This window comes from Schistocerca nitens, chromosome 6, assembly GCF_023898315.1.
Source record: "Schistocerca nitens isolate TAMUIC-IGC-003100 chromosome 6, iqSchNite1.1, whole genome shotgun sequence".
Classification (NCBI taxonomy): domain Eukaryota; kingdom Metazoa; phylum Arthropoda; class Insecta; order Orthoptera; family Acrididae; genus Schistocerca; species Schistocerca nitens.
In genome coordinates this window covers 336779166-336805867 of record NC_064619.1, presented here as the reverse complement: position 1 = coordinate 336805867, position 26702 = coordinate 336779166, and the positions used below count along the sequence as shown (strand labels likewise).

The following is a 26702-nucleotide window of genomic DNA, read 5'->3' as shown; positions in this document are numbered from 1 at the left end:
TTGCAGAGGTTTCATTTGAAAAAACCCTACTACTGAAGCTTGCCACTGCTATTTTACCCAGAATGACATTTTATATTCCAAACATTGGCTTAAAATAATAATAATATGAAATTATAGGTGTGGTAATTTACAAATCCACTTAACCATATTGTTCCAATGATATTAAGGTAAGTTAAACAGCCAATACATCACACATGGAGCCCCGAAATAATTATTGGGACTAGTCTCTAAAACTTTTTGAAGTCTCCATGTCTCAGTTATGAAGTTGTGTCCACCCCACCAGATCTTTTAGATTACAGAACCCTTCATGTTGTATTCTGAGCAATTTCCACTATGGTAGCATTAGAACTGTTCACTGATCAATTTCAACCAACCCTATCTCATTTGTTAAAATGCTTAGATCTTCAAAAGTTCCACAGAATAATCAATTTCCCCTGAACTTTTTGCAGGCCCAAGTTGGAAAGAGGCTAGCCATTCAGTTTTTCCTCAACATTTTCAAGAAATTCATAACTAAGTCCTAATTTTAATTTTATAATGGTAGCAAAGGAACAAAAAGCAGAAGAGGCTTTTAACATCACATGGTACAAGAAACCCTTTTTCTTTATTAAAAGATAACCACTGTGAAAAAATGGACATCAAAACCTTCAAGCTTATCTACAGTATTAATATTTTATCATATGACTTCCTATAACTCATCTGACCTAATTACCACTTCACTGTGATGAAGCAAGCTTACTTCTGTAGGTACACTTTAATCTGTAATGGTACTCACTAGATGTTCAATGGGACTATTAATCTCTAAGCAAAAACAAATCTCTAATTGCATTGTGCCTTCACTTTCAGTAAAGCTGACATAATGTTGAGAAAATTCTTTATGGAAAATTGACAAAAATTTATCGAAAGGAAACAAAAAATTTTGAATAACTGCAACAAAAAGTTTCTTTTCACTTTTAATGCATTCAGTAAAGTACAAAAATTTATGCTTTTACAGCAAACTTCCTTGGTGGGAACACACGCTTTCTCCAGATTTCTTTCCTTGTCTTCAGTTTTGCCTCATGTTTTGTTAATGCACGGCGCATAGCACGAGTCTTCTTTGGCCTCAGATCAAGGGGCTTGTATTTCTTATCCTAAAAAATAAAATACATATTAATCTGTTGCCAGATGGCCTGTTTTCCATACTAGATATATGAACACTGTCACTCACCTTGAAAAAATTTCTTAAATTTTCCTTCTGTTTCTGATGCATTACAATGTATACTCTAGCAATAGCTTTGCGAACAACACGTCTGAAAAATTCCAAATTGTTAAGAACAGCTAAGAATACAAAGAAATAAGATTACAATTTCACAATACCACCTTTTTACACAAAAAAATGTCACTGGCAGGCATTAAAAAATTCAGTACCTTCCAAACCAAAACAATCACATACTTAAAAATCATAAACATAACACTGCTAATTATTCTAAAACCAGTGGTACCTTATGATTACAAAAAGCATTAGCACAACAAACTCAGTAAAGCGATGAGAATATGAAACGGAAAGTAGCTAAAAAAATACAGAGTTTTAAGTAACAAGGAGAAAGCAACTGCCACAATCATGTGAGCACTTTCATAAATGATGCAAGAAACAAAGCAGTAATTATATTGATATCTGCATACATTCTTCCTCGCCAACGGCCTTGCCACAGTGGTAACACTGGTTCCCATCAGATCACCGAAGTTAAGCGTTATCTGGCTGGGCTAGCATTTGGATGAGTGACCATCTGACCTGCCAAGCATTGCTGACATGCGAGGTGCACTCAGTCCTTGTGAGGTAAACTGAGGAGCTAATTGATTGAGAAGTAGCGGCCTCCGTTTCGGAAATTGTCATAGTCAGGAGAGCAGTGCTCTGACCACATAACCCTCCATATCCGCATCCAGTGACACTTATGGGCTGAGGATGATATGGCAGCCAGTCAGTACCATTGGGCCTTCAAAGCCTGTTCGAGAGGAGTTTTTAATTTTTATACATTCTTCCTCTGTTCAAGGGTGTTTACCTTGCGACATCAGAATAGCCATTGCCATATCTAGAAGTGACACAGCATGAGAGCTGTAAGTCACCTACATAGAAAGTACTATGAGGCTGCTGCAACAAAATTTACCAATTAAATGGTCAAATCTATCTCTTCCATCCACAAATCAAACAATAATTAGAAGGCAGCATGGTCATCATCAAGAACTAACAACTCCGTGGGTTTTCCTTCTAACTATTCTCCGGTGTTTTTTTTTTTTTTAATCCTGGTCTCATCCCCTCTCCCCCACACAAATTGGCAGTTCCCATTATACCCCACAGCAAGCACTGACAACATTCCTGCACGGAACACAGAAGTGCGCAAATGGCCCTATTCTACATTTTTACTGCCCGATTGAAATGACCTATTTCTGTTACCCTCATTTTATTTTGCTGCTATTCATCTTTCAAACTGTACGACAGCTCAAACTCAAGTATGCAAAAGGATTTTTGCAACCAACAAACCCAAGTTTTTATTTGTTCCGCCTGAACTTTACTCTTTTCGCAAATTTCTACTTTATTCCCTTCACAGCTTACTCCCCAAATTCCTTTTCGAACTATCCTAAAAATATAATGAAATGCTTAAAATTTCCATGTTTATAATAGCCATAATGGAAATACAGAAGCGTCCGATCTTACCCGTCGGCTTTGACCCATGACGTCACAAATACCGCGGAAACGACCATAAACAACAATTCCAATATGGCGGATATAAAAACATCGAATACGTATTGTAAACACTGAAATACACAAGTTTCACAAAAAGCCTAATGACTGTAACGGGACAAGCGTGGGAAATTGGGGGTTTTTGGGTGGGGAGAAACTAAATATGTCGTTATGCGGTGGGGGGAGTCTGCAGTGCCCCCCCATCCCCCCCACAGGCTTCATTAGTGTCAAATCAATATTTTCGAATCATAGGCGGCCGCTGCCGCGGCCGCATTCCAAAAAAAAAAACTCCCAACCTAACCTCAAGTGGGCTACGCTACAGATCAATATGTTCATCAAATTGCTTCATATTACGTATACATGTTCTTTAAACAAGAGTACATCAAACCATGTATTAGGTTTTCCGCGCCGTAATGACGTCACACACCACAACACGCTTACGTCACGGGTCAAAGCCGACGAGTAAGATCGGACCTTTCTGTTGACCCGCCATAATTACATGTCACCACACACTTTAAAGCACAAGTATGTGTGAACATACAGAAAGAGCAGATGTTCATAAATAAGCCTTGCTGTACCTCAGTTTTCCATACACTTGTTACTACTACTTTGACAGTAAGGAGTAGCAAAATTTAAATTCTAATGTACTGCTCGACCTGACAATACATACCCTGTTCTTGGGCTCATTACTAGAAGGTTGTACAAATTACGCAAGCAACGATTCACATCAGGCAGATCCAATGGCAATTCCCAAGAAGCCTTGAGTATCTAAGTCATCCCTCACTGTGAGCAATATATAACATACGTGTGCCGAGGCACATTGAGTAAGTGGACCGGTGTAGAGTCACACATTTGATATATTAATAAACATTGATCCACTCCAACGACTTAAAAAACTAAAAATATATCACATCACATTCCCTTGTCAATGGACAAAATAATGGAAATACGGAAGCATCCGATCCTGCCCGTCTGCTTTGACCCATGACTTCACAAATATGGTGGAAACGGCCATAAACCAAAGATTCCAATATGGCGCATATAAAGTCGTTATGTACACATTATGAGGACGAAAATATATCAAAAAACACACACACACACACACACACACATTCCACAAAAAGCCTAATGACACTAATGGGATAAGTGCAGGAAATATGGGTTTTTGGTGGAGACAAACAAAATATAAACAAATTTAGACACCCACCCCCATACAAAACCACGCAAAATGACGAAAAAAAACGACATCACAAAACTCCCCAAATACCACTAAACACAATATCATCTGGAATCGGACATTTCCCTTGAGCTATATAGCTCAAAAACATCTCCCAATACCAACATTCACAGCCACACATTGGGATCAAACACTTCCCATCACCTGTTATTCTTACGAAATCTCCACATACAGCCGTCCCTGGTCCGAGACGCCGAAACTTTAAGTAAGCCTCATTTCTTCACGACTTCATCCGAAAATCCGAATAGTTGAAGAAATTTTACTAGAGACAATGCACTGTCGCCCATCATAGCCGACAACCGAAAACTGTTGACCCTGTCAGTCATATCCATACCTACCGAAGACATAAAAAAAGCAATTTACCAAAATTCACACGACGCCAGACTCGCAAACTAAACCAAAAACATCACTTAACACATCACCAGAGAGCACCACCGATCGCATCAAAACGACACCTACAAACACGCCACTCTCACAAACTAAATTCCGCGCCGTCATGACGGCACACACCATTACAGCCTTATGTCACGGATCAAAGCAGACGGGTAGGATCGGATGCTTCGGTCGACCCAAAATAATATTCAGGCTCCTACCTCAAATTATTTTTAAGTTCTCATTAATCCTTCCACCCAAAAGGAACCAACTGCATCAATTTAAAAAAACCAACGAGAGTCATGTCCCTGCTCTTACAAAATATTTCTTGATGCATATCATTTAGGACTACTACACTGATAGGGGCCTGAAATAGCTTATTACTAGGTTAGAATGTAGTATAATTTTTTCCCCTTGAAATTTGGTGACATGCTTATTTGAAGCATTCTCAAACTCTAGGTCAAGTGGGAAATTTGATGAAGCCAAGTTGTGGAAACAGACTGATCTATGTTACACCAAAAGGCCAAGTTCACAACACATTTAATGCACTTTGTTACCAACTACAAGATACACGCAGAAAAAATGTAAGCCAAATATAAAGAGTATTTTCATGCACATTATTCATGTATAACTATAAAAAAATGTAAGCCGGCATTGTGTAATTATCCTAAACACTGTAATCCATACTCAACATTTCTACCCCAGAAACTACAACTCGCTTCCTTGTAAGTTCTATCCATGTAAACTTGCTCCACGAACATATCCCTGAACATTTAAGAGCTGTGATGGTTTCCAATCATTTTTTTATTTTGTGAATTAAGGTAACTTCTGCAGGTCTTCCTGCATTACATTTTCTGGCAATACAGTGTTACTCTACAGGACAATACTGTAGGCATTCTAACAAACCATCCCCTACAATTTGACGGCACACCACACCATGTACAGCAATGCATTTTACCTTATAAGCATATCCTAACTTGTTCTCACAGCATGTGAATGCATTAAGAAGGTTAGCCACTTTAAATACAATAATTGGCAATACAGCAGTACTGGTGCTGCCAATTCTTTTCCTGCCTTTAATGCATTAAATATTATCAGCAGGCTTGTTCCGTTGAATGGTAAAAGTTTCTGAGGTTTAGTAGCAGCAAGACAATTTACATTGTATGGTACATTACAATTTCGTACACAACATATTAGCAAACCCAGAATCATGCACTTATACTCCCGGCTCATCACTAACCAAATTTTGCTCAGGTTTTCTAGCAAGACTACAACATTATATTAGCCATTATGTTATTACTGACAGATGAAAGCGCCTCTGTATCAACTTATTTGGTATACAAACAGTAAAACCATGCACCATTTACACCTTAACAATTCAACATAGTGAGTCGGATCCTTTAGGGCTGTATTCCTGTGACAATGGGGAAAAACCTAACTTTGTTAACAGAACAAAGATTCTAAATAATTTTGACCATACATACATTTTGGACAATTTCGACGCCGCTCCACCAGTAACCTTCGCAACTCGAAGATTCGTGAGTTCTGTTTTCAGCTCATCGAGCTGCTTCAGCAGCTCTTTCTTGTCTTTCGTACGAAGTTCCGAACACTTAACTTTCCCCTATACCAACAAAAAGAAAGAATTTGAAATAACGTGTACTTTTACATGGTAATCTATACATCTGTAACTGCTACTGTAAATTCTAACAAACGAGTATAACAATATTATACTACCATTTCGTTAATATTCTATGCAAAGTTTCACAATGAATTTATCGTAACTCAGGCTGCGGATTGATCGGATACAGAAACATTCAAGAACACATGTGTACTCACCATTTTCGCTGCGTTGAGAACCTGAGGAAAGCAGCGATATTTCTTATATCAGAGATACTCTGAAACATTTCGTACCAATATTGCACAACAAAATTCCGAGAATTTTTTATCATAAATTTATGTTTTAAAAAAACATTCTTGTAGTTTCATCTAATAGAAGTTCATAATATACGAATTATATTTCTGAAAGACAGCAATCACCAATGATTCATCCAGCTGGTGATAAAAGTTGCACCTGTGTTGACTTCCGTAGGCGTGGTTTTCAGATCTCTGGTTGCGTGGAGTGTTGTTGTTGATGTCATGTTTGATGTTTGATTGATGGAAGATTATATGTAATATTGCTGCAATTGTAATCGAGAAGTAATGGCGAAAAATACATCAAGTTCTGCGTTCCGGAAGATAGATGTTGATCAGTACAACGAGGATAATTATAGAGAGGAAGAGCAAGTTGAGTTACAGTCGACGCCCATCGGTCCGGATGAAGCAGAAGTCGGTGGCCTCATGAATCAGTATCCTTTTCAATAAAAACGACCACTATAATCCAATAGATTGTTAATTTATATAATTTTGTCTATAAGAAGGACATGCCGTGAAGTGGAAAATTTACCAGTTGTAGCGAAACAGTCACGATGCCCCAATCTTAATGAGGGGGATCGATATAATCAGATTGGTAGTAGTGCTGCATTTGCATTTACAAAAGTGTTGGATTCATTACCATACTGAAACCTTGTGAAGAAAATTATTTCTTATAACGTAGCTGAACAGATATGTCTGTAAATGGTGGGTTACTTGACAGGCTGGATGAAACTTATTTCGAATTCAAGTTTATCACATTTTTCTGCGTAGAGACAAGGAAATAATGTAAATTGTAGTATTTTTCAACAGTGATGTAATTTCAAAGTAGCACACATGACCGGAAAATGTTTCTGAGTAGCCAGCCACAGTTATGAAAGCGTTTAGATTTGGTGTAAAAATTGGCAACTGACATTAAATTTTGTTATGTTTTAATGTCTTTAATTTTCCATCAGTAAGTAATAACTTATGTAACATGTATTCACAGAAAAATTAGACAAGTTGTCACCTGTGTCTATATTAGAGATATAGAACTGATAATCACTTGATAAAGATAACTGACACCTCACAAGAAGGTATGGTACTTCATTCATGAATTTTGGAGGAAGAGCTTAGAAATGCAGTGGAGCCTACAGTCCCTTACTGCTTTCATACAGACCATTAAAACTAGACAAAAATAATAATTGTTGCAGGGGAAGGCTTACTGAACAGAGGTTCTTCCTGCAATCTCCTGTTAACAGAACAGGAAGAACAATTTCATGTATTTTGACTCAATAGAAGGCACCAACCAAAATACACATTTTAATGACTCTGAGTTAATTGGTGATTCATGATAGGAAACAATTTCTAATACCTTCTGAAGGTTCTGAAGGGAAAGATTTACCAACTTATTCAACTGTGGCCACTTTTGTAGTTGAAATGTTTGCTCTTTTAAATAGAAATTCTTGCAGCTTGAGTATTTTACATCTGAATATGTATGATACTCCTTAGAGTAGCTTATCAGTAGGAGAAACATTTTGTAATTGTATTTAAGTGCCATGTGAAACCAGGAAATTGAAGTTTAAGTCATTCCATGTCTTGTGGTCCAAATTTTAGACACCATCCCCAACATACCACAAGAGAGTTTATTTGTATTTTGTATGTGGATATGTATACGTACTGCAGGTAATTCCACAAATTTTAAGCTCTCAGGAGACAGTAGATGGATTTTAGGAATCCCCAAGTCAAGACTGTTGAAACTTTGAACTAAGGTGAAAAAGTTTTTTGTGATTTTTCGGGTGATGTCATTCATTGAACATTTAAGCCACATCCAATTTTACCCAACTGCTTCACCCTATCCAAGTTGTTGCTATACCGGTATGTTGGTAACATTTGTGAAGTTTAACTTCAGAAACATGATGCACTAATTACTCTTATGCATCCTTGTGGCACTTTTTCTTCCACTGGCCACTCAGTAGTGATATTTATTTGCTGGAACACTGATTGGCAATTTTTTTTAAAAAAGGAACTAGTTCCGTAAGCATCCTCTCTGGGTAGACGTAACAATTTCCCAGAATGCTCTTTTAAGTAACTGATGCACATTAATGAACAGGCAATTTGTCTTGAAATTTCTGCTTGTAATCTAGTAGACACCCATCTTGAAGTTTTGTAATCCTGGGTAGACAGCGCACTCTGGAGCTTCACAATCTGTGTTAAGCAAACTACCAGTGTTCGTGGGACCCTTGGAAAACTTCCACACCTGTGTCTGAACATGTCTGCCTATCAGAAATTGGTGCATGGTGGTTGGTTGATTTGGGGAAGGGGACCAAAGAGCAAGGTCTTCGGTCCCATTGGATTAGAGAAGGATGGGGAAAGAAATTGGCTGTGCCCTTTCAAAGAAACCATCCTGGCATTTGCCTGAAGTGATTTAGGAAAATCACAGAAAACCTAAATTAGGATGGCCAGGCACAGGTTTGAATCGTCGTCCACCTGAATGCAAGTCCAGTGTGCCAACCACTGCTCCACGTTGCTCAGTGGTGAATGGTGATGGGAATACTATTGACTTAAGGATTGTAGTGGAAAAACCCACTATGGACAAATGTAAGTTTGTACTCAAAAGATAGCTTAAGCAACAGAAACAAACCATTGCTAAAATAGACGTAGCAAGTTTACCAGTTGATTCAAAATAAGCTGACAAATCTGCATGTAAAACTGTTCTTTGCAATTGTTTTTAAAAATTGCAACCTTTAACTCAGCAGGGTATTATGGGATTACTCGTCATCAAAATACATTTTAAAGCGTTAAGCAACAATATTATGAGAAAAATTGTCAATTATGTTTATTCATTTATGAAATTTTGAGTTGAACCTAGCTTGGATAATTTTGGAACCAGGCTACTTGAAACATGCTAGAATGAAATTCAGGAGTCTATGCGGCATAATGTTCTGTTTGCTTGAATACTGAATGCTTAACAAAAGAGGTGGTGTTTCTGAGATGTAAGAGTTGAAAATTGATAAACATAAAACAAAAAGAAAAGTATGGATCAATATTTACCTTCAATTATATCAAGAAAGATCTATTATGGAAAGCTTAATTTTTGCAGAGCTCACAAAGAAAATAATATAGAACAAACTGTCAAAAGCAGAGCTTTTTACAGCAGTTACTTCAGAAAAGAAACTTGTCATACATGAACTTTGAATGTCTTTCCCTACGATAAAAGTTCTTGATGACTTTTGAGTGCCCTGGTTGCAGTGACCGTTATATTAAAACTCTACAAGACTTGAGTAGCGTGTACCCTCAAAGCTGACGAACTAGCGTGCCAACTCTCACAAATGTAGTGCAACTATGCAGTGAATGAGATCACCTTCCTAATCACAAAATGTTGACAGCTTTGACGTACAGAGCTCTTACACCAATATTGGAAAGCAATAATTTGTGGAATAACTTAAAAGGCATATCTACGTACAAAATTTGAACAAAAACTGAGGTAGTGAAGTTGGGACCATGAGACCAGTAGGCAACAAATGACCCTTTTGTAACTTTTTCATTCCAGATTTGTAGGCATGTGTTATTCTGAATCAATGGGTCACTTGTTGTTGGATCTGTGAAGTTAACTTCTGTGTTTGTTATTATGTAAATGAAAAATGAAAATTAAGTATCTAAAATGGCTACAGCATTTACTTGTTTCCCTTCCATTGTTAAGAGATATGTATAATCAACTGTTGCAATTGTTTTTAAATTGTTTCCACCGTGAGAAAAGTTCTTTGTAGATAGATTAACATACCTGCATTGGGTAGTTTTCTTGACAACTTTGTAGAGGACGCTATGTGGATGCATTGAAATTAGTACTAAAGAATGCTCCATTAGGATCTAAAAATCAGCAAGTTAAGGTATGTAGATTATATATATTATATGATTTATATGTTTACATGTTTACATTATGTTGGCGTGATCAAAGTAGGTCAGGAAATAAATCTTGCATAGCTCCATTATAGTTCTTAATACGAGGGTGGTTTGAAAAGCTCTCAGAATCACCACAAGAGGTCAGTGCTAGCACAACGAGTTGTTCATGTGATGTTCATTTGACTGTTGCCTGTAAACACGTGCCACATCTACATCTACATCTATACTCCGCGAGCCACCTTACGGTGTGTGGCGGAGGGTACTTATTGTACCACTATCTGATCCCCCCTTCCCTGTTCCATTCACGAATTGTGCGTGGGAAGAACGACTGCTTGTAAGTCTCCGTATTTGCTCTAATTTCTCGGATCTTTTCGTTGTGATCATTACGCGAGATATATGTGGGCGGTAGTAATATGTTGCCCATCTCTTCCCGGAATGTGCTCTCTCGTAATTTCGATAATAAACCTCTCCGTATTGCGTAACGCCTTTCTTGAAGTGTCCGCCACTGGAGCTTGTTCAGCATCTCCGTAACGCTCTCGCGCTGACTAAATGTCCCCATGACGAATCGCGCTGCTTTTCGCTGGATCATGTCTATCTCTTCTATTAATCCAACCTGGTAAGGGTCCCATACTGATGAGCAATACTCAAGAATCGGACGAACAAGCGTTTTGTAAGCTACTTCTTTCTTCGATGAGTCACATTTTCTTAGAATTCTTCCTATGAATCTCAACCTGGCGCCTGCTTTTCCCACTATTTGTTTTATGTGATCATTCCACTTCAGATCGCTCCGGATAGTAACTCCTAAGTATTTTACGGTCGTTACCGCTTCCAATGATTTACCACCTATGGCATAATCGTACTGGAATGGATTTCTGCCCCTATGTATGCGCATTATATTACATTTATCTACGTTTAGGGAAAGCTGCCAGCTGTCGCACCATTCATTAATCCTCTGCAGGTCTTCCTGGAGTACGTACGAGTCTTCTGATGTTGCTACTTTCTTGTAGACAACCGTGTCATCTGCAAATAGCCTCACGGAGCTACCGATGTTGTCAACTAAGTCATTTATGTATATTGTAAACAATAAAGGTCCTATCACACTTCCTTGCGGTACTCCCGAAATTACCTCTACATCTGCAGATTTTGAACCGTTAAGAATGACATGTTGTGTTCTTTCTTCTAGGAAATCCTGAATCCAATCACAAACCTGGTCCGATATTCCGTAAGCTCGTATTTTTTTCACTAAACGTAAGTGTGGAACCGTATCAAATGCCTTCCTGAAGTCCAGGAATACGGCATCAATCTGCTCGCCAGTGTCTACGGCACTGTGAATTTCTTGGACAAATAGGGCGAGCTGAGTTTCACATGATCTCTGTTTGCGGAATCCATGTTGGTTATGATGAAGGAGATTTGTATTATCTAAGAACGTCATAATACGAGAACATAAAACATGTTCCATTATTCTACAACAGATTGACGTAAGCGAAATAGGCCTATAATTATTCGCATCTGATTTATGACCCTTCTTGAAAATGGGAACGACCTGCGCTTTCTTCCAGTCGCTAGGTACTTTACGTTCTTCCAGAGATCTACGATAAATTGCTGATAGAAAGGGGGCAAGTTCTTTAGCATAATCACTGTAGAATCTTACGGGTATCTCGTCTGGTCCGGATGCTTTTCCGCTAGTAAGTGATAGCAGTTGTTTTTCAATTCCGATATCGTTTATTTCAATATTTTCCATTTTGGCGTCCGTGCGACGGCTGAAGTCAGGGACCGTGTTACGATTTTCCGCAGTGAAACAGTTTCGGAACACTGAATTCAGTATTTCTGCCTTTCTTCGGTCGTCCTCTGTTTCGGTGCCATCGTGGTCAACGAGTGACTGAATAGGGGATTTAGATCCGCTTACCGATTTTACATATGACCAAAACTTTTTAGGGTTCTTGTTTAGATTGTTTGCCAATGTTTTATGTTCGAATTCGTTGAATGCTTCTCTCATTGCTCTCTTTACGCTCTTTTTCGCTTCGTTCAGCTTTTCCTTATCAGCTATGGTTCGACTACTCTTAAACCTATGATGAAGCTTTCTTTGTTTCCGTAGTACCTTTCGTACATGATTGTTATACCACGGTGGATCTTTCCCCTCGCTTTGGACCTTAGTCGGTACGAACTTATCTAAGGCGTACTGGATGATGTTTCTGAATTTTTTCCATTTTTGTTCCACATCCTCTTCCTCAGAAATGAACGTTTGATGGTGGTCACTCAGATATTCTGCGATTTGTGCCCTATCACTCTTGTTAAGCAAATATATTTTCCTTCCTTTCTTGGCATTTCTTATTACACTTGTAGTCATTGATGCAACCACTGACTTATGATCACTGATACCCTCTTCTACATTCACGGAGTCGAAAAGTTCCGGTCTATTTGTTGCTATGAGGTCTAAAACGTTAGCTTCACGAGTTGGTGCTCTAACTATCTGCTCGAAGTAATTCTCGGACAAGGCAGTCAGGATAATGTCACAAGAGTCTCTGTCCCTGGCTCCAGTTCTGATTGTGTGACTATCCCATTCTATACCTGGTAGATTGAAGTCTCCCCCTATTACAATAGTATGATCACGAAACTTCTTCACGACGTTCTGCAGGTTCTCTCTGAGGCGCTCAACTACTACGGTTGCTGATGCAGGTGGTCTATAGAAGCATCCGACTATCATATCTGACCCACCTTTGATACTTAACTTAACCCAGATTATTTCACATTCGCATTCACTAATAACTTCACTGGATATTATTGAATTCTTTACTGCTATAAATACTCCTCCACCATTGGCGTTTATCCTATCCTTGCGGTATATATTCCATTCTGTGTCTAGGATTTCGTTACTGTTCACTTCCGGTTTTAACCAACTTTCCGTTCCTAATACTATATGCGCACTATTTCCTTCAATAAGCGATACTAATTCAGGAACCTTGCCCTGGATACTCCTGCAGTTTACCAATATTACGTTAACTTTTCCTGTTTTTGGTCTCTGAGGACGGACGTTCTTTATCAACGATGCTGATGTTCTCTCTGGTAAGCCGTCAGGTATTTTATCGTTTCGCCCAAGGGGGGGGTCCCTCTAACCTAAAATACCCCCGTGTGCACGCCACACGTACTCTGCTACCCTAGTAGCTGCTTCCGGTGTGTAGTGCACGCCTGACCTGTCTAGGGGGGCCCTACAGTTCTCCACCCAATAACGGAGGTCGATGAATTTGCAACCATTATAGTCGCAGAGTCGTCTGAGCCTCTGGTTTAGACCCTCCACACGGCTCCAAACCAGAGGACCGCGATCGACTCTGGGCACTATGCTGCAGATATTAAGCTCAGCTTGCACTCCGTGTGCGATGCTGGTTGTCTTCACCAAATCAGCCAGCCGCCGGAAGGAACCAAGGATGGCCTCAGAACCCGAGCGGCAGGCGTCATTCGTTCCGACATGTGCTACTATCTGCAGCCGGTCTCACCCAGTGCGTTCAATAGCTGCCGGAAGGGCCTCCTCCACATTACGGACGAGACCCCCGGCAAGCACACCGAGTGCACACTGGCATTCTTCCCCGACCTACCCGCTATTTTCCTGAGGGGCTCCATAACCCGCCTAACGTTGGAGCTCCCTATAACTAATAGGCCCGCCCTCTGTGACTGTCGGGACCTTGCCGGAGAATCGGCCACTGGCCCAAGAGGCGAGGCATCCTGTGGTGGCTCGGAAACGATGTCATCACCACTAGGAAGCACCCCATACCTGTTGGAAAGGGGTAAGGCAGCTGCCACGCGGCCAGATCCCACCTTCGCCTTTCGGCCAGGCACGCGCGAGCCCACCACTGTCCGCCATTCACCCTGGAGTGATGGCTGACCGGTAAGATGCTCACTGCCGGAAGACGCAGCGACATCAGGGGTTCCATGCGATTCCAAGGCCACCGAAGTAGGCATAGGTCTCACCACAGTTGCCCCAACGCCACTACGAGCCGACGCCTGCGCCTCGAGCTCGATGAGCCTAACAGACAAAGCCTCCACCTGCCCCCGAAGAGTGGCCAATTCTCCTTGCGTCCGCTCACAACAACCACAGTCCCTACACATGACTATGTTTACCTTACTCTATACGGTGACAAATTCCCAAGATAATCTTCTGATGAGCTACTCTGATAATCAAGAAACACTCACTGAAATACGAGACGTGAAAACTACGCTAGGTTTTCCCAGAAAAACTATTTAAAAGCTAAGCGCAGCAAATAAGTACAAAATAAATTTCTCTCCTAACGACCAAGAACTGTTAGTTTCTATGCAGAGCAGATATACACAAATAGAATCCCTTCCTTAGTGGAAGGTCGTAAACAAAATGCAAAATAAACGCTTTATACAAACAGTACTCGCTGCTGCTGGTGCTCTCGCTCTGGCTGTCACAAGACAACTGCTGATTCAAGTGACTAGTGGCTAACGGCCGCGAAACAAACAAAAGACGGTTTTAGGGCGCTTTCTGTTCTAAACGATCAAGAAAACACTAAGAAATCTAACACGAAAACTACATAAAGTTTTATCAAGAACTGTTAGTTACTATGCAGAGCAGATAAACACTAATAGAATCCCTTCCTTAGTGGAAGGTCGTAAACAAAATGCAAAATAAACACTTTATACAAACAGTACTCGCTGCTGCTGGTGCTCTCGCTCTGGCAGTGCTCTTGGAAGAGAGCTGTAGTGGTGGCATGGCTCTGTTGTTGTTCTCGCATAGTGATTTGCGAATATGGAAAAAATCGAGATTCGAGCAGTAGTAAGTACTTCGGAAAGAAAGGTATGAAAGCAAAGAACGTTCGTGCAGATTTCGAGAATGCACGAGGGGGGACTCTGCTCCTTCATGTCCAGCAGTTGCCAAGTGGACAAATGAATTTAAATTTGATTGGAAGATCTTAGATGATTACCCTCGCAGTGGTCAGCCAAAATCTGTCACTACTCCAGAAATCATTGCAAAAGTGCACAAAATCGTCATGGAGTATTGCTGATTGAAATTGTGTGAAATTGCTTATGCTTGCCAGATCTGAAAGGGTACATCACATTTTAAGGAAGAATTAGAAATGAAAAAATTATCTGCAAGATGGTTGCCGCGACTTGTGACGATGGATCAAAAACGCATAAGAATGGACCATCGGAACAATGTTTGGCCTGTTTTAGGAGAAATTAACAAGATTTTTTGTGCTGTTTTGTGGCCATAGATGAAACTTGGGTGCTCTGCTGTACCCTAGAGACAAAACAACAGTCAAAGCTGCGGAAACATGCTGATTCTCCGCCACCAAAGAAAGCCAAGACAATTCCTTCGGCATGAAAGGTCATGGCATCAGTGCTCGGGGAGGTTAAGGGGATTCTGTTTGTAGATTATCTCCCCACTGGGCAAAAAATTACTGGAGAATACTATGCTAACCCGTGGACAAATTGTAACAAAAGATATGCGAAAAACGTCAAGTTTAGCAAGGAAGAAATTCATCTTCCATCAAGACAATGCGTGCCTGCACACGTTCCATTGCCATGGGAAAATTACATGAACTATGGTATGAATTATTGCCACACCAGTCTGCTACTATTTTTGTGACAATGATCTGTTCAATGTGGCTTCTGAAACTGGGGACCCCATTGGTAATCCATCTGTAATCACCTGTCATTTCTGACTGCTAGTGGTCAGCACAGCTACTGATTAGAAGATTGGAGAACTGAGTGAAGGGTGGTGGTTTTAAATTTTCTGTAGCCCTATGTTGGTGTTTGTTTTAACTGTATCATGATGCTTTTAAGTTTACTTGAGTTATGGATGTGAGGCAGTTTCTCAGCTTAATTGAGTGAGATTTCTGAGCATAATTTTCAATGAAAATCTTAATTGTCTGCCACAACCAAAGGTTTTCAAAAGAATGAATGACCAAGTTGGTTGGTATCTTCAAGCACTTTGGGTGAGAAAAAAGTAAAAAATCATGGGGAGGAAAAGTGCATAGTTTAGAAATACTCCACACATGCCAAATCCCAATTTTTTGCAGCAAGACTCAAAAGATCCAAGGGTCTATGAAGAGTCTGGTGAACTTTCACTTTCCATACAGCAGCAGTCTCATATTTCCAATATACTGTTGAAGTTTTTTCTGTCCCACAGCCACCTTCTTCCTTCGCCATTGCCCAGATGCCACAGGAATGATTATTCTTATCTGTTTAGGAGGAACACAGCCATTAGAATCAGAATGAAGATCCATCTATCTGCTTTAGTGTGGGTCAAAGTCATGTTGCTTGGAAAAAGGTCAGCAAGTAAAGCTTGCGTCATCTGAGGTTCCCAAACAAGCTTTGTGAGATTGAGGTCAGGTGATCAATCTGACCACTGATTTGTTCGTATTTGAAGCCTAACATGATCAAGTATTATTGTCTTTGACCTGTTGCATCTGCATAAGGCTGTTTGTCTGCTACCTTCAAACTCACATTTCAGTGGAGAAATATTTGAATGTTTGTGTGTTCATCACCTCACAAAATGCTGATGCTAACCAGAATGGTTGATTGAGTACAGCTTGATTGCATGTTGTTGTACAGCTACAATGTGGTTACAACACATTCGTCTTTCATGGGAGAGATTGGTTTTTCCACATAATTGTTTTATTTATTATTTTTTTTATTTTGGAATGATTGTTGAACAGGAAATATTTGTGAGGTATGGGGTGCAATCAATCATCCAGGCATCCTGAATTAAGTTTTCAGTGGCATTCCCAAGTAACTTCAGTACATCTACTGGTAAACCCACTTATGATTCCTGCCATTTTCATGTGAAATTTTTCTCTGATTTTATCTTGATGATATTGGCAGACCTTTAAATTGTAACCTGTCCTATGGTTTAGGAGGAGATTAACTTTTGCTGTTGTGTGATTGTATGGGGAATAGAGGCACTGCTTAAACTGCACACAACAGTGTTCAAAATAGGACTTTTACTCCAGAACTGAACCTCAGTTTTACGTGGAGACTCACAGTAGCCAGAAAGTGGAACAGTGGTTTATTGTGTTATACCACACCTCCATCGACTGCAACATAGCACACAACTTTTAGTTTTGCACTTTTAATGTGGCAATATACATTATTATTTTTCGTTTTACATCTTTTGTACTAGATTAAATTCTCGCTTGAGTAAAATGTGTCTTGGTTGCACTGATGAAGGATGAAAAATTGAGATGAGGAGGAGCACTTGCTATCTTGTTCTGTAACAGTCTTCTAAAGTGGACGCAAATCTAATAGGCAATTTTAAAACTTCCTCCAATGATACAAATTTATTTACCGTGATACGGAAGTTAGACCTCACATTTTACAGGACTGGCACTGGAATTTGATTAACTTCTTTGTGAATGTGATCATTCCGTTCCTGGATAGTGTGTGGTGTGTCACTCCAGGTCATCACATATTTCAGATGATTCCAAATGAAGAAATTACACACTGAAATGTCAGAGGTTCTTGGAAGCCAGGAAAAGCCCCCATCCTTGGAAATGGAATGACCAGAAAAGATGTTCTGTAGCATGTTAATAGAAAGCTATGAGGTATGGTATGGGCCCCTGTTTTGTTAGAAGAATGTATTTACATTACAGGAATATCAGCAAGCTGTTGAACTAGTAAATGGTGCAACACGTGAACATAACATTCTGTATTCACAATAACAGCATTACCATGAAAGAAAAAAGGCCTTATGATTCCAAACAGTGGTATGCTGCACCACGCTAGCACTTTCTGATCATACTCACTGTAAAGTGGTGTTTGATGAAGTATTGCAGGATTTTCATGTGACCAGTATCTAAAGTTTAGTTTGTTAACACAGCCTGCCATAAAAATTGACATCATCACTCATGATCAAATTGTTGAAAAGGCCTGGTGATCAAATTGTTGAAAAGGCCTGGGTTGTAATTCCAACAATTTCCAGCAAAAACATAGTCTGTTTAGAATGTCATCCACAATCAGTTTTTGCGCTACTTGTATTTCGTATGGGTGGTACTGCAGTTCCTTATGCACTATTCGCCATATACTGTGATCCAATATTTGATGCTTGCATGCGGAATGCCTGGCACTTTGGCTGCAGGCTTCTTCCACTCTTGCAACATTCTCTGTGTGCACATGTGTTTTGTACTGCCACTCCTCTTCACACTGTACCATCCATTTCATCAAAGTTTTGTATACACACTTTGATAGTCTGTGCAGACGGTACTGTGGTGGGATGCACGAGATTTTAATGAGCACAAAATACTTTCTGCACTGCCACATAGTTGTCATGGTTTTTGTGAAATGTCTTCATGACAACAGTGTGTTGTTCATCAGTCCATGATGTCGTCTGGACTGAAAATTTATATCAGGGTCAATGGCAAAGGTTTGTTATCCAAACAGCACTACTCTTGTTTGCTGATTCCTGACATATCACGCTATTTCGGGATTGCCATATCACCTGTTTCACTGACACGCGTGTTAAGAGCTTGCTAGATTTAAGGTATATGTGGTGAGTTTTATCATATTTATGTAGGATACTTCATTTAAAAAGTCATTCTGAAATTTTTGTTTCTAATATAGCATAGTAAAAGCAGACTGTCAGCCTGCAAAACCATGGAAGGCAATATATTATAACAGGAAATATTGCATACCTAAATGTATAATCAAAGTTGCATTTTCCTTATGCAGCGGGCTGCTATTAGCCTTCCCCTGCAGCATTGGAGGTTAGAAAAGTCTCACAGTAACTCCTGCCTGTTGTAAAAGTAGACCTACCCTAACTGAGCTGCCGCATTGACAACATGATTACTGTCAGGACAACCCTTAGAATTAGCTCTGTTTGTGCACTCATCCTGATACTATTCAGTTTAATTACTGAACAGTCCCATTCACGGTCTGTTCTCCATAACTTTTACAAATTTTACAGAAGTGTGGACTACCTGCAGCAGACAAATAACCCTTCCGCTTTTTGTGAAGATCCTATGCAGTATTCATTTGTGTAGTTTTATGAATGCATCCAAAAACCAGCATGATAGTGAATCCATCTTGGCTGGGTTATCATGTCACCTCATGGGCATTGACAGGACAGTGATCACATTACTGAAGCCTCATCTACAAAGTCCTACTCTGTGCCAAAGAGTAGGTACCTTTTCAGTCTGGGACAGCAGGACCCTTAGCAGTGGCAATTATGCAATGTAGCTATTGCCACGGCAGTATAATGCTAATTTGGAGAGCTTCTGATTGGAGGGAATGTCATGAGGGCTGATGGCTATGAAGTGGAACAGACTTTCCCAAACCAGTGACCATACTGACATCTGATTTGATAGGGAAAAAAATATTTTAATGCAGAGAACGGTAATTTAATATTACTTCCATCTTGTCCAATGCCATGGGACACTAGTCAGGTATGAATAAATGTAGTCTTGCAATTCATGCAATTCTTGTTATGTGCCAGAAATTGTGGAGAATACTTTACAACAGTAAAGCCACTGTTCTTCATAGAACATATGACGAATAGGGAAAGACGAGGAATTGATCTCTACTCATCAAAATGTTGGACACTAATTCTTCACTTGCTGTTCAGACCTGCGACAAACTTGGGGAAATGCTAGTGACCATCATTTGTCATTATATGCTTAATTAGTATAGTTCATGTTCTCATCTTTAAGACATCATGTTACAAGCTGAGGCAGAAATGTGACCAAACATGGAGTGATATAAGTCCGTTCATCTGTCTCATTCAGAAGATAATAACTTGGATGTTGATGCTTTTATCCTTGCTGTTGAAAGATACATTTTACCCCAGAAGTTTAAGGTTGAGGTGTTGTAGGTGCAACATCAAACCAGTTTTGCTCTCCTATCTGTGAGATGCTTTAAGTGTCAGGTTTGGATTTTGCCCTCCCTCTTGCACTAATGAACCAGCTTACATCCACTGCTACAGTGACAAGCCTTTGTAAGACTCCAACTCTCGGCCCCCATCGCGTATCTAATCCAATTGTGTGGCCAAGGGGAAGGACACAACCTCCTCAGCCCACACATCCATTGCACTGATGGTAACCATACCACTGGTGCAGCTTGAGATGCCTTGTTTCCTCCAAACATCACCAGAGAGGAGGAAACCTGCCAAGGTGCCATCTTAATCAACGAAGCAGATTAGTGGCCTCACAGTAACTGGGTTGAAAGAGCCATAGACTGCATGTCACAGAGCAACATGAACACCTCCTCTTTCAGAAAGAATCATGAAAAAAACTGCCACAGGAAACTAAGCCTCCATTGGGACAAAAGAAAAAAATCAAAAGCAAAACCCAGTCTGGCCACTTAACATGGGGTTAAGTTTACGAACACACTTTCCCCACCACTGCTTTCCCAAAATCTGATTTGACATTCCTGCAATTGAATTATAATGATAACAACTGCTGCCTGACTAATCTTAGCCAACTGAAAGACACTTACCGTGATGTATGTGTGGCACAACAGGTGACAGAGGTTTTTAGAAGATTAACACCTTATCTATCAAGTCTATTGTAAAAGCTGCACTGGTGCTAAGAGGTCACCTATAAGTGTCTGCAGACTAATATGATCAGATACATTAAGCAAGCAGATGCCCCTAAACGGCACACCAGGCACAGGAAGCAGCCTATATTCATGTGTCCATTGGGGCAACAATATGCAACACGTTTCTCCAGGCAGAGAAAGAACATGCCATAAGATAGTGAAGATAATGGAACATTTGCCCCCCACCTTTCTGTTGCTGGAGTTCTTCATAACTCAGAATCTTCTGTGATGCATTATAAACACATCCAGTAGAGCCCAATTAATTGAGCAAGTAACTTTGAAGTTTGAACTTTTCCAACTGCCCCAATAAACTTTAGTGTAGCTCATAATATATACATAATTAACTATAGATTGTACAATCTGTAGTTGGTGCCTTTCCCTCTTGATCTTGTGGATCATCCATAGTGGCCTCTGTGATTGTTGCCACATTCCAATCATTATCTACCTCTCGAACTACTGACCGACAGAGTACTTAATGTGTTTGTTACTTAGAAAATCCAAGTGGCAAGCCTTCAGCTGAGGCACAATATTTGAAACCAGTCAACAGAAAGAAATTGATGGAGTGATACAGGAAACTATTAAGAAAATTTTACATGCTACAGAAACAAAACCCTGCATTTTTAAGGCCCTACACTGAAAACATCTGTACCATGTTGGTTAAAGGGAATAGTTGCAGCTATCAGAGAGCATAGACAAGTGCTCCAACAACACACATTCCACACTTTCATTGACAGTTTAATTGCATTTAAAAGGTGTAGTATTTGACAACAAAAAGGGAGGAGGAGAAGTGCTAGGAACTGTAAGAGTTCACTATCCATCCTCCCAGTTATGGAAGTTCTGCTGCATTTGCAGCCATCATCTGTCTCCAACAGCTTCAGGAAATATTATCAGCAGCAACATTGGCAATGACCTGTTGGTCAGTGCAGTAAGCTACGTCGAACTACCCACATCCAGCAATTACTACCTTCTTTCCTGACTTGTAAACACTTTGCAGAGGGAGCAACTTATGATTATCTACACAATGTCAAGAGCCATGCAATATTCTCATTTAGTGAATGGTAGTTCCACCATTATTTAGCAGTATTCCAAGATACAGCTTCTCTACCTGACAATATTCACAATCATGCGTGATTTTTTGTCATATTTGGCAAGAAGGAGAATTTTCCTTCTCATAATGGGAGAGTATTATCATCCATATCCTGAGACCACAAAAAAGATCCACATATTTTAGATAACAATAGACCAGTCTGTTTAATGAATGGATTGTGTAAATTGTTGAAAGGGTAATCCCCTGGAAGTCAGGGGACATCTCCAGGCTTCAGAGTGGTTATTGGAGAATTCAGAACCATCACAGGGTGTCTGATATGATTGGAATTCACAGTTGAAATGCTTTCCTGCATGCCTGACACCTGTTCTTTAATTTGCAAAACACTTGTGATACCATCTTGTATCATCATATCCTGTTTGCACTGCACAGGTGGTGTTTCTGGGATTGCATACTGTTATGCAGCATGTGTTATCCTCCCAATTGTTTCAGGTACAGTTAAATATGACCCTCAGAAACCATATGCAGAGGAGAACAGATTCCTTTAGGGGTCAGTTTTAAATGTCACCCTATTGACCACAACAATTAATGATATAAGAATTGCCATGGAATCTACAATTTCACAATAACTGTATGAATTTTGTTTTTATTTTTTACAGGTTCAGGTATGTGTTTTAACTTACAGAGCTTTATCTAGGTAACCATTTACTTGAACAATGGAAAATCCAGGATGGAATGTAACAATATCAGAGAAGGAAAGTGGCTACTCACCATATAGCAGAGATGCTGAGTCGCGATAGGCACAATAAAAAGATTCACACACTCGTAGCTTTCGGCCATTAAGGCCTTTGTCAGCCGTAGACACACACACACACACACACACACACACACACACACACACACACACACACACACACTCGTGCAAACGCAACTTGCACACACGTCTGCAGTCTAAGAGAGCTGAAACTACACTGCGAGCAGCAGCACCAGTGCATGATGGGAGTGGTGACTGGGTGGGGGTAAGGAGGAGGCTGGGGAGGGGAGGGGGAGGGATAGTATGGTGGGAGTGGCGAACAGTGAAGTTTTGCAGTTTAGACGAAGGGCAAGAGAGAATGTGCGGAGGGGGGAGGAGGTAAGTAGCGGAAATGAGAGAAATAAAAATAATAATAAAAAAATAAATTAAAAGACTGGGTGTGGCGGTGAAATGAACAGCTATGTAGTGCTGGAATGGGAACAGGGAGAGGGCTGGATGGGTGAGGACAGTGACTAACGAAGATTGAGGCCAGGAGGGTTACGGGAACATAGGATGTATTGCAGGGAAAGTTCCCACCTTCGCAATTCAGAAAAGCTGGTGTTGGTGGGAAGGATCCATATGGCACATACCAATTGATACAAAATGTCAGACAGACATCAAAGTTAAATTTGAAATCAAACTGAAAAAGTTTCAGCATGGCAACATCTTCTATTCTGTAGAAGAATTATCCAGTTACATTATACTTTTGTAATGTGTGGTTGGTGATTACTAATTCACATTGGGTGGAGGGGTGACCCTTGTCAGCATGTATCCATACCTATTTATGGGTGTGTTATATGAATGTAAAATAACTCGTCCCATATCATTATGGTTAGTCTTATAAATGATCCAGGGAGCATAAAACTAAGTTCACAACTGAGAAAACTATTGATTTCTGCAAGGAGTGGTCACATGAAAATGAGACACATGCAAAATAAATAAGTCAACTGCTCATTATTTAAAAAATAATCACCATAACTATTGATATACTATTCCCACTGTTAGACAAGATGGTCAGTTGCTTCATGGAAAAATGTTTGTGGTTGCCTGTGGAACCGTGACTGTACCCAGGTGTGCACCTTTCATCCAAAGCAAATCAGCAGCCACAAAAGTCTTTCTTCAGCATTCCAAAAATATGGAAGTCACATGGGAAGAGATCGGGTCTCTATGGAGGATGTGTAAGGGCTTCCCAACGAAAATTCTACAGCTTACTCAAAGTAACCTTGGCAGCATGTGGGTGGGTGTCTTATAAAAATGCACTGACTATTTTTCTCATATCTGTGTGTGAGGGGAGGGCGTCTTATTTGCATTTTTGTTTTAAGAAAAAGCTCTATTTTTATTTTAGTGATTGTTAAAAATAATGTATTGGTTTTCATCGTATAGTACTGCATGTAAACTGATGTTTCATTACACTACAGCACTCTGGCAAAAGAATGGTCCAAGTACTAAAATATTATTTGTCAAGAAATTAAGATTAACTTGGTACTTACCATTTGATTGAAGACACTGTAATCATTGTGCAATTATGCTCACTGCCATTGTCACTATATACATGCTCAGTGATACGGGAGCAGACTTGTGTTTGGGAGGAGCTCTGTTCACAGCATTATCAATGCATTCTGAGTAATGTTTAAGCCTTTTTTCCTCCCAATTGTAGTCATAGTTTAAAGGTGCAATGATCTATGCTTCCTTCATTATTTGTGGAAAGCTGAACTAATCGTGAATCACCTAACAAGCTCAGCTGGTTAAAAAACAATGTACAGGGAATTACAAAAGGTACTCCAATGTTATCATAACTTTATTTATCTCAACATGTTTACTTAGGTAAAAAAAGTAAAGTTTGGGTTGTCTGGTGCATCAACTAAAAAAAATTTTTTCTGGTTCTTTAATAAAGTTAGTGTGCTCTTCTTGCAGCATGTACATCATCTGGTTGATATTCCAACTTTGTCCAAGCCCATTCTAACATATGAAGTCATCTGTTTCAGTAGCTGCCATTATTCTTGCCTTCAAATGAGCAACACTGTGCATGGGTGTGCAGTACATTAGGTCCTTTGACATGGTGAAGATGCTTTCGGAGCACCCAGTGTACTATTGTATGAAGGACTTGCAGTTCTTTTAATGCCTTGCAAACAGATTTCTGTGGTGAACACAGGAAAGCCTGTCAAATTCTATTCTATGTTCCTCACTTCTTGTTGGCCTGCCTAAATGGTGCGTCAGATCCAGACTTCCTGTTTCCAAGAATTTCACATTTTCTTTAGGACGGCCAAGGGGATGTTGGTTTCCTGTATCATATTTTGAAATTCTTCTGAACTAGTGTGTCTGACTTCATTTCAATAAACCAAGCCACAAACTGTGTCTTATATTGTGTGGACCCCATTCATTTATGCAACAACAAAGAAAAAACTTTTATCGGTTATGTTGCTCTTGTTTCTTGGAAAGGCAAACATTTATTCATTATCTTACACACACACACACACACACACACACACACATATATATAACTTTTTGTTGGTACATCAGACAGTCGTAATCTTTTTTCGCTAATTTAATTACAAGTTTAGTTATACAGCATTTAAGTTGTAAAGTACCTTTAGGGACTCCCTGTATTTTCCCCTTCTCTCTGTAAAAGGAAAGGCAAACTTTGCAAAATCAGAAATAGACTGTAACTTTCATACATGTCTCCATCTCTCCTTCCTTTTCTGAATTTTCTGGTATATTAGCGATTACAAGTTATTGTTATTTTACAGGACAATGCATTAAATTTGACATTGAGAGTATTATTGTCCATCAAGTCATCTCAAATAGAAGAAGCAGTTGCAGCCCTTGACAGAGACCTTATTGATGTCCTCATGAAGTACGTCTACAGAGGCTTCGAGATGCCATCAGAAGGGAGCAGTGGTCACTTACTGCTTTGGCATGAAAAGGCATACGCTGTTGGAGGTGTTGGAAGCATTATGAGGGTGCTGTCTGACACAAAGAGAGCATAAATATGTTTCACGTGTATAGTTTTTGTGCATTGTTAAGAAACAAGGAGACTTGCAGTCTAACAAAGCTCAGTGTGAATGTGAATACAGTCTACAATGTGTAAAATTATTGATCATATTCAGTGATTATGTTTTAATATTTTGCGTTTGTTGTTGGAAACTACATAATTATTTTGGTGAGTATAATTTATTCAAGCATTGTATCACCGCTGAAAAATGCTGTCTGATTATTGCATCAGTGTTTGTACAATTCACTTTGACAGAAAATCTACACCTACATAGTTTACTAGGAAATGCACATTTGTGTTTCAGTATAGAAATGATCATATAGAAGAGAAAAAAACAAACTTTCATAGAGAAAAATGATCAGTATTAGGCCATTAGATGCCACGACAATGGGCATCGCAGGTGCATGCTTTTTGATTAATATATTTTCATATCGGATATGAGATAACTGGAACAACTATAACATAGTTTCCATCCTTTTTTTAAGGACTGTGTGAAATACTATCCTTGTGAGTATTGTTTTTGCAACATTCACAGTTAACTTATTAGTAAAGTAAAATAAAAGCTTTGGTAAAGATGTGTTTCTAGATAACTTGTGCTTATGGATTCTCTGTTGACAGTTTTGTGTGGATATTTGATGAACATTGTGTAAAATCTGGGTTCCAGTATATGATTTATTCAGAGTGATTCATTCTGTTTAGTTTAATGCAAGGAACTCAAATACATACAGAAAATTATAATTTTCCACTTTCTAAATGTTTTGCTGTGAATCTGGATGGATATAATTCATGTGATTTGTGTATATGAATCTATGGTTCAATTAATATTCTGTATGGATGTACTACTTGTGTCTTTCAAGTACAAACATTTATTGATGATAATACTTTGGAATATCCACATTTTTATGCTTTTCATTTATAAATATAAAGTTATTATACCAAGCAGCAATGAAAGAATCACTTTGCTGTAATGGTAATATACAATAAAAGCTGAATTTACTGCAACATCAGAGATAATCAATAATGAAATGTTATCATTTTAATAACTGATGATTGGAACTTTTTTTGTTTTGTTAGTCTATATATAAAGTGACATAGGGTTGAAAATGGTGGTTCTCAGTAAATTGTGCTGTACCACAGCAATATCAGTTGCCTTGTAAGGCAACTAATACAGATATGATAATACATTGCAGCCTAAGAGAATATGCACAATCT

The 26702-nt window shown here is 39.4% G+C and overlaps 2 protein-coding genes across 3 annotated transcripts; one reads left to right on the top strand and one right to left on the bottom strand.

Moving 5' to 3' along the window:
• Positions 1-937: 937 nt before the first annotated feature.
• LOC126263626 (60S ribosomal protein L35-like) lies at positions 938-6231 on the bottom strand. 2 transcript variants are annotated; one of them, XM_049960713.1, is made up of 4 exons: positions 6162-6231; positions 5810-5946; positions 1205-1286; positions 938-1127 (listed from the first exon to the last, which is right to left on the bottom strand). In XM_049960713.1, exons 1-4 carry the CDS (start codon positions 6162-6164, stop codon positions 978-980), a joined length of 372 nt encoding a protein of 123 aa, XP_049816670.1. In that variant the 5' UTR covers positions 6165-6231; the 3' UTR covers positions 938-977. The 2 variants fall into 2 exon arrangements, with proteins under 2 accessions (XP_049816670.1, XP_049816671.1); XM_049960714.1 differs by having other exon boundaries at positions 6060-6169.
• A 180-nt stretch (positions 6232-6411) lies between these two features.
• LOC126263625 (actin-related protein 2/3 complex subunit 5-B) lies at positions 6412-26492 on the top strand. The gene is made up of 3 exons (XM_049960712.1): positions 6412-6670; positions 10030-10102; positions 25246-26492. Exons 1-3 carry the CDS (start codon positions 6525-6527, stop codon positions 25483-25485), a joined length of 459 nt encoding a protein of 152 aa, XP_049816669.1. The 5' UTR covers positions 6412-6524; the 3' UTR covers positions 25486-26492.
• The last annotated feature ends 210 nt before the right edge of the window (positions 26493-26702 follow it).

Coding starts and splice junctions, on each gene's coding strand:
- LOC126263626 (XM_049960713.1), bottom strand. Junction 1,287..5,809: donor GCGTCGAAATTGTCCAAAAT/GTATGTATGGTC, acceptor GGAATTTTTCAG/ACGTGTTGTTCGCAAAGCTA. Junction 1,128..1,204: donor ATTTAAGAAATTTTTTCAAG/GTGAGTGACAGT, acceptor TTTATTTTTTAG/GATAAGAAATACAAGCCCCT.
- LOC126263625 (XM_049960712.1), top strand. CDS start 6,525: ATGGCGAAAAATACATCAAGTTCTGCGTTCCGGAAGATAGATGTTGAT. Junction 6,671..10,029: donor GTCGGTGGCCTCATGAATCA/GTATCCTTTTCA, acceptor ACAACTTTGTAG/AGGACGCTATGTGGATGCAT. Junction 10,103..25,245: donor CTAAAAATCAGCAAGTTAAG/GTATGTAGATTA, acceptor GTTATTTTACAG/GACAATGCATTAAATTTGAC.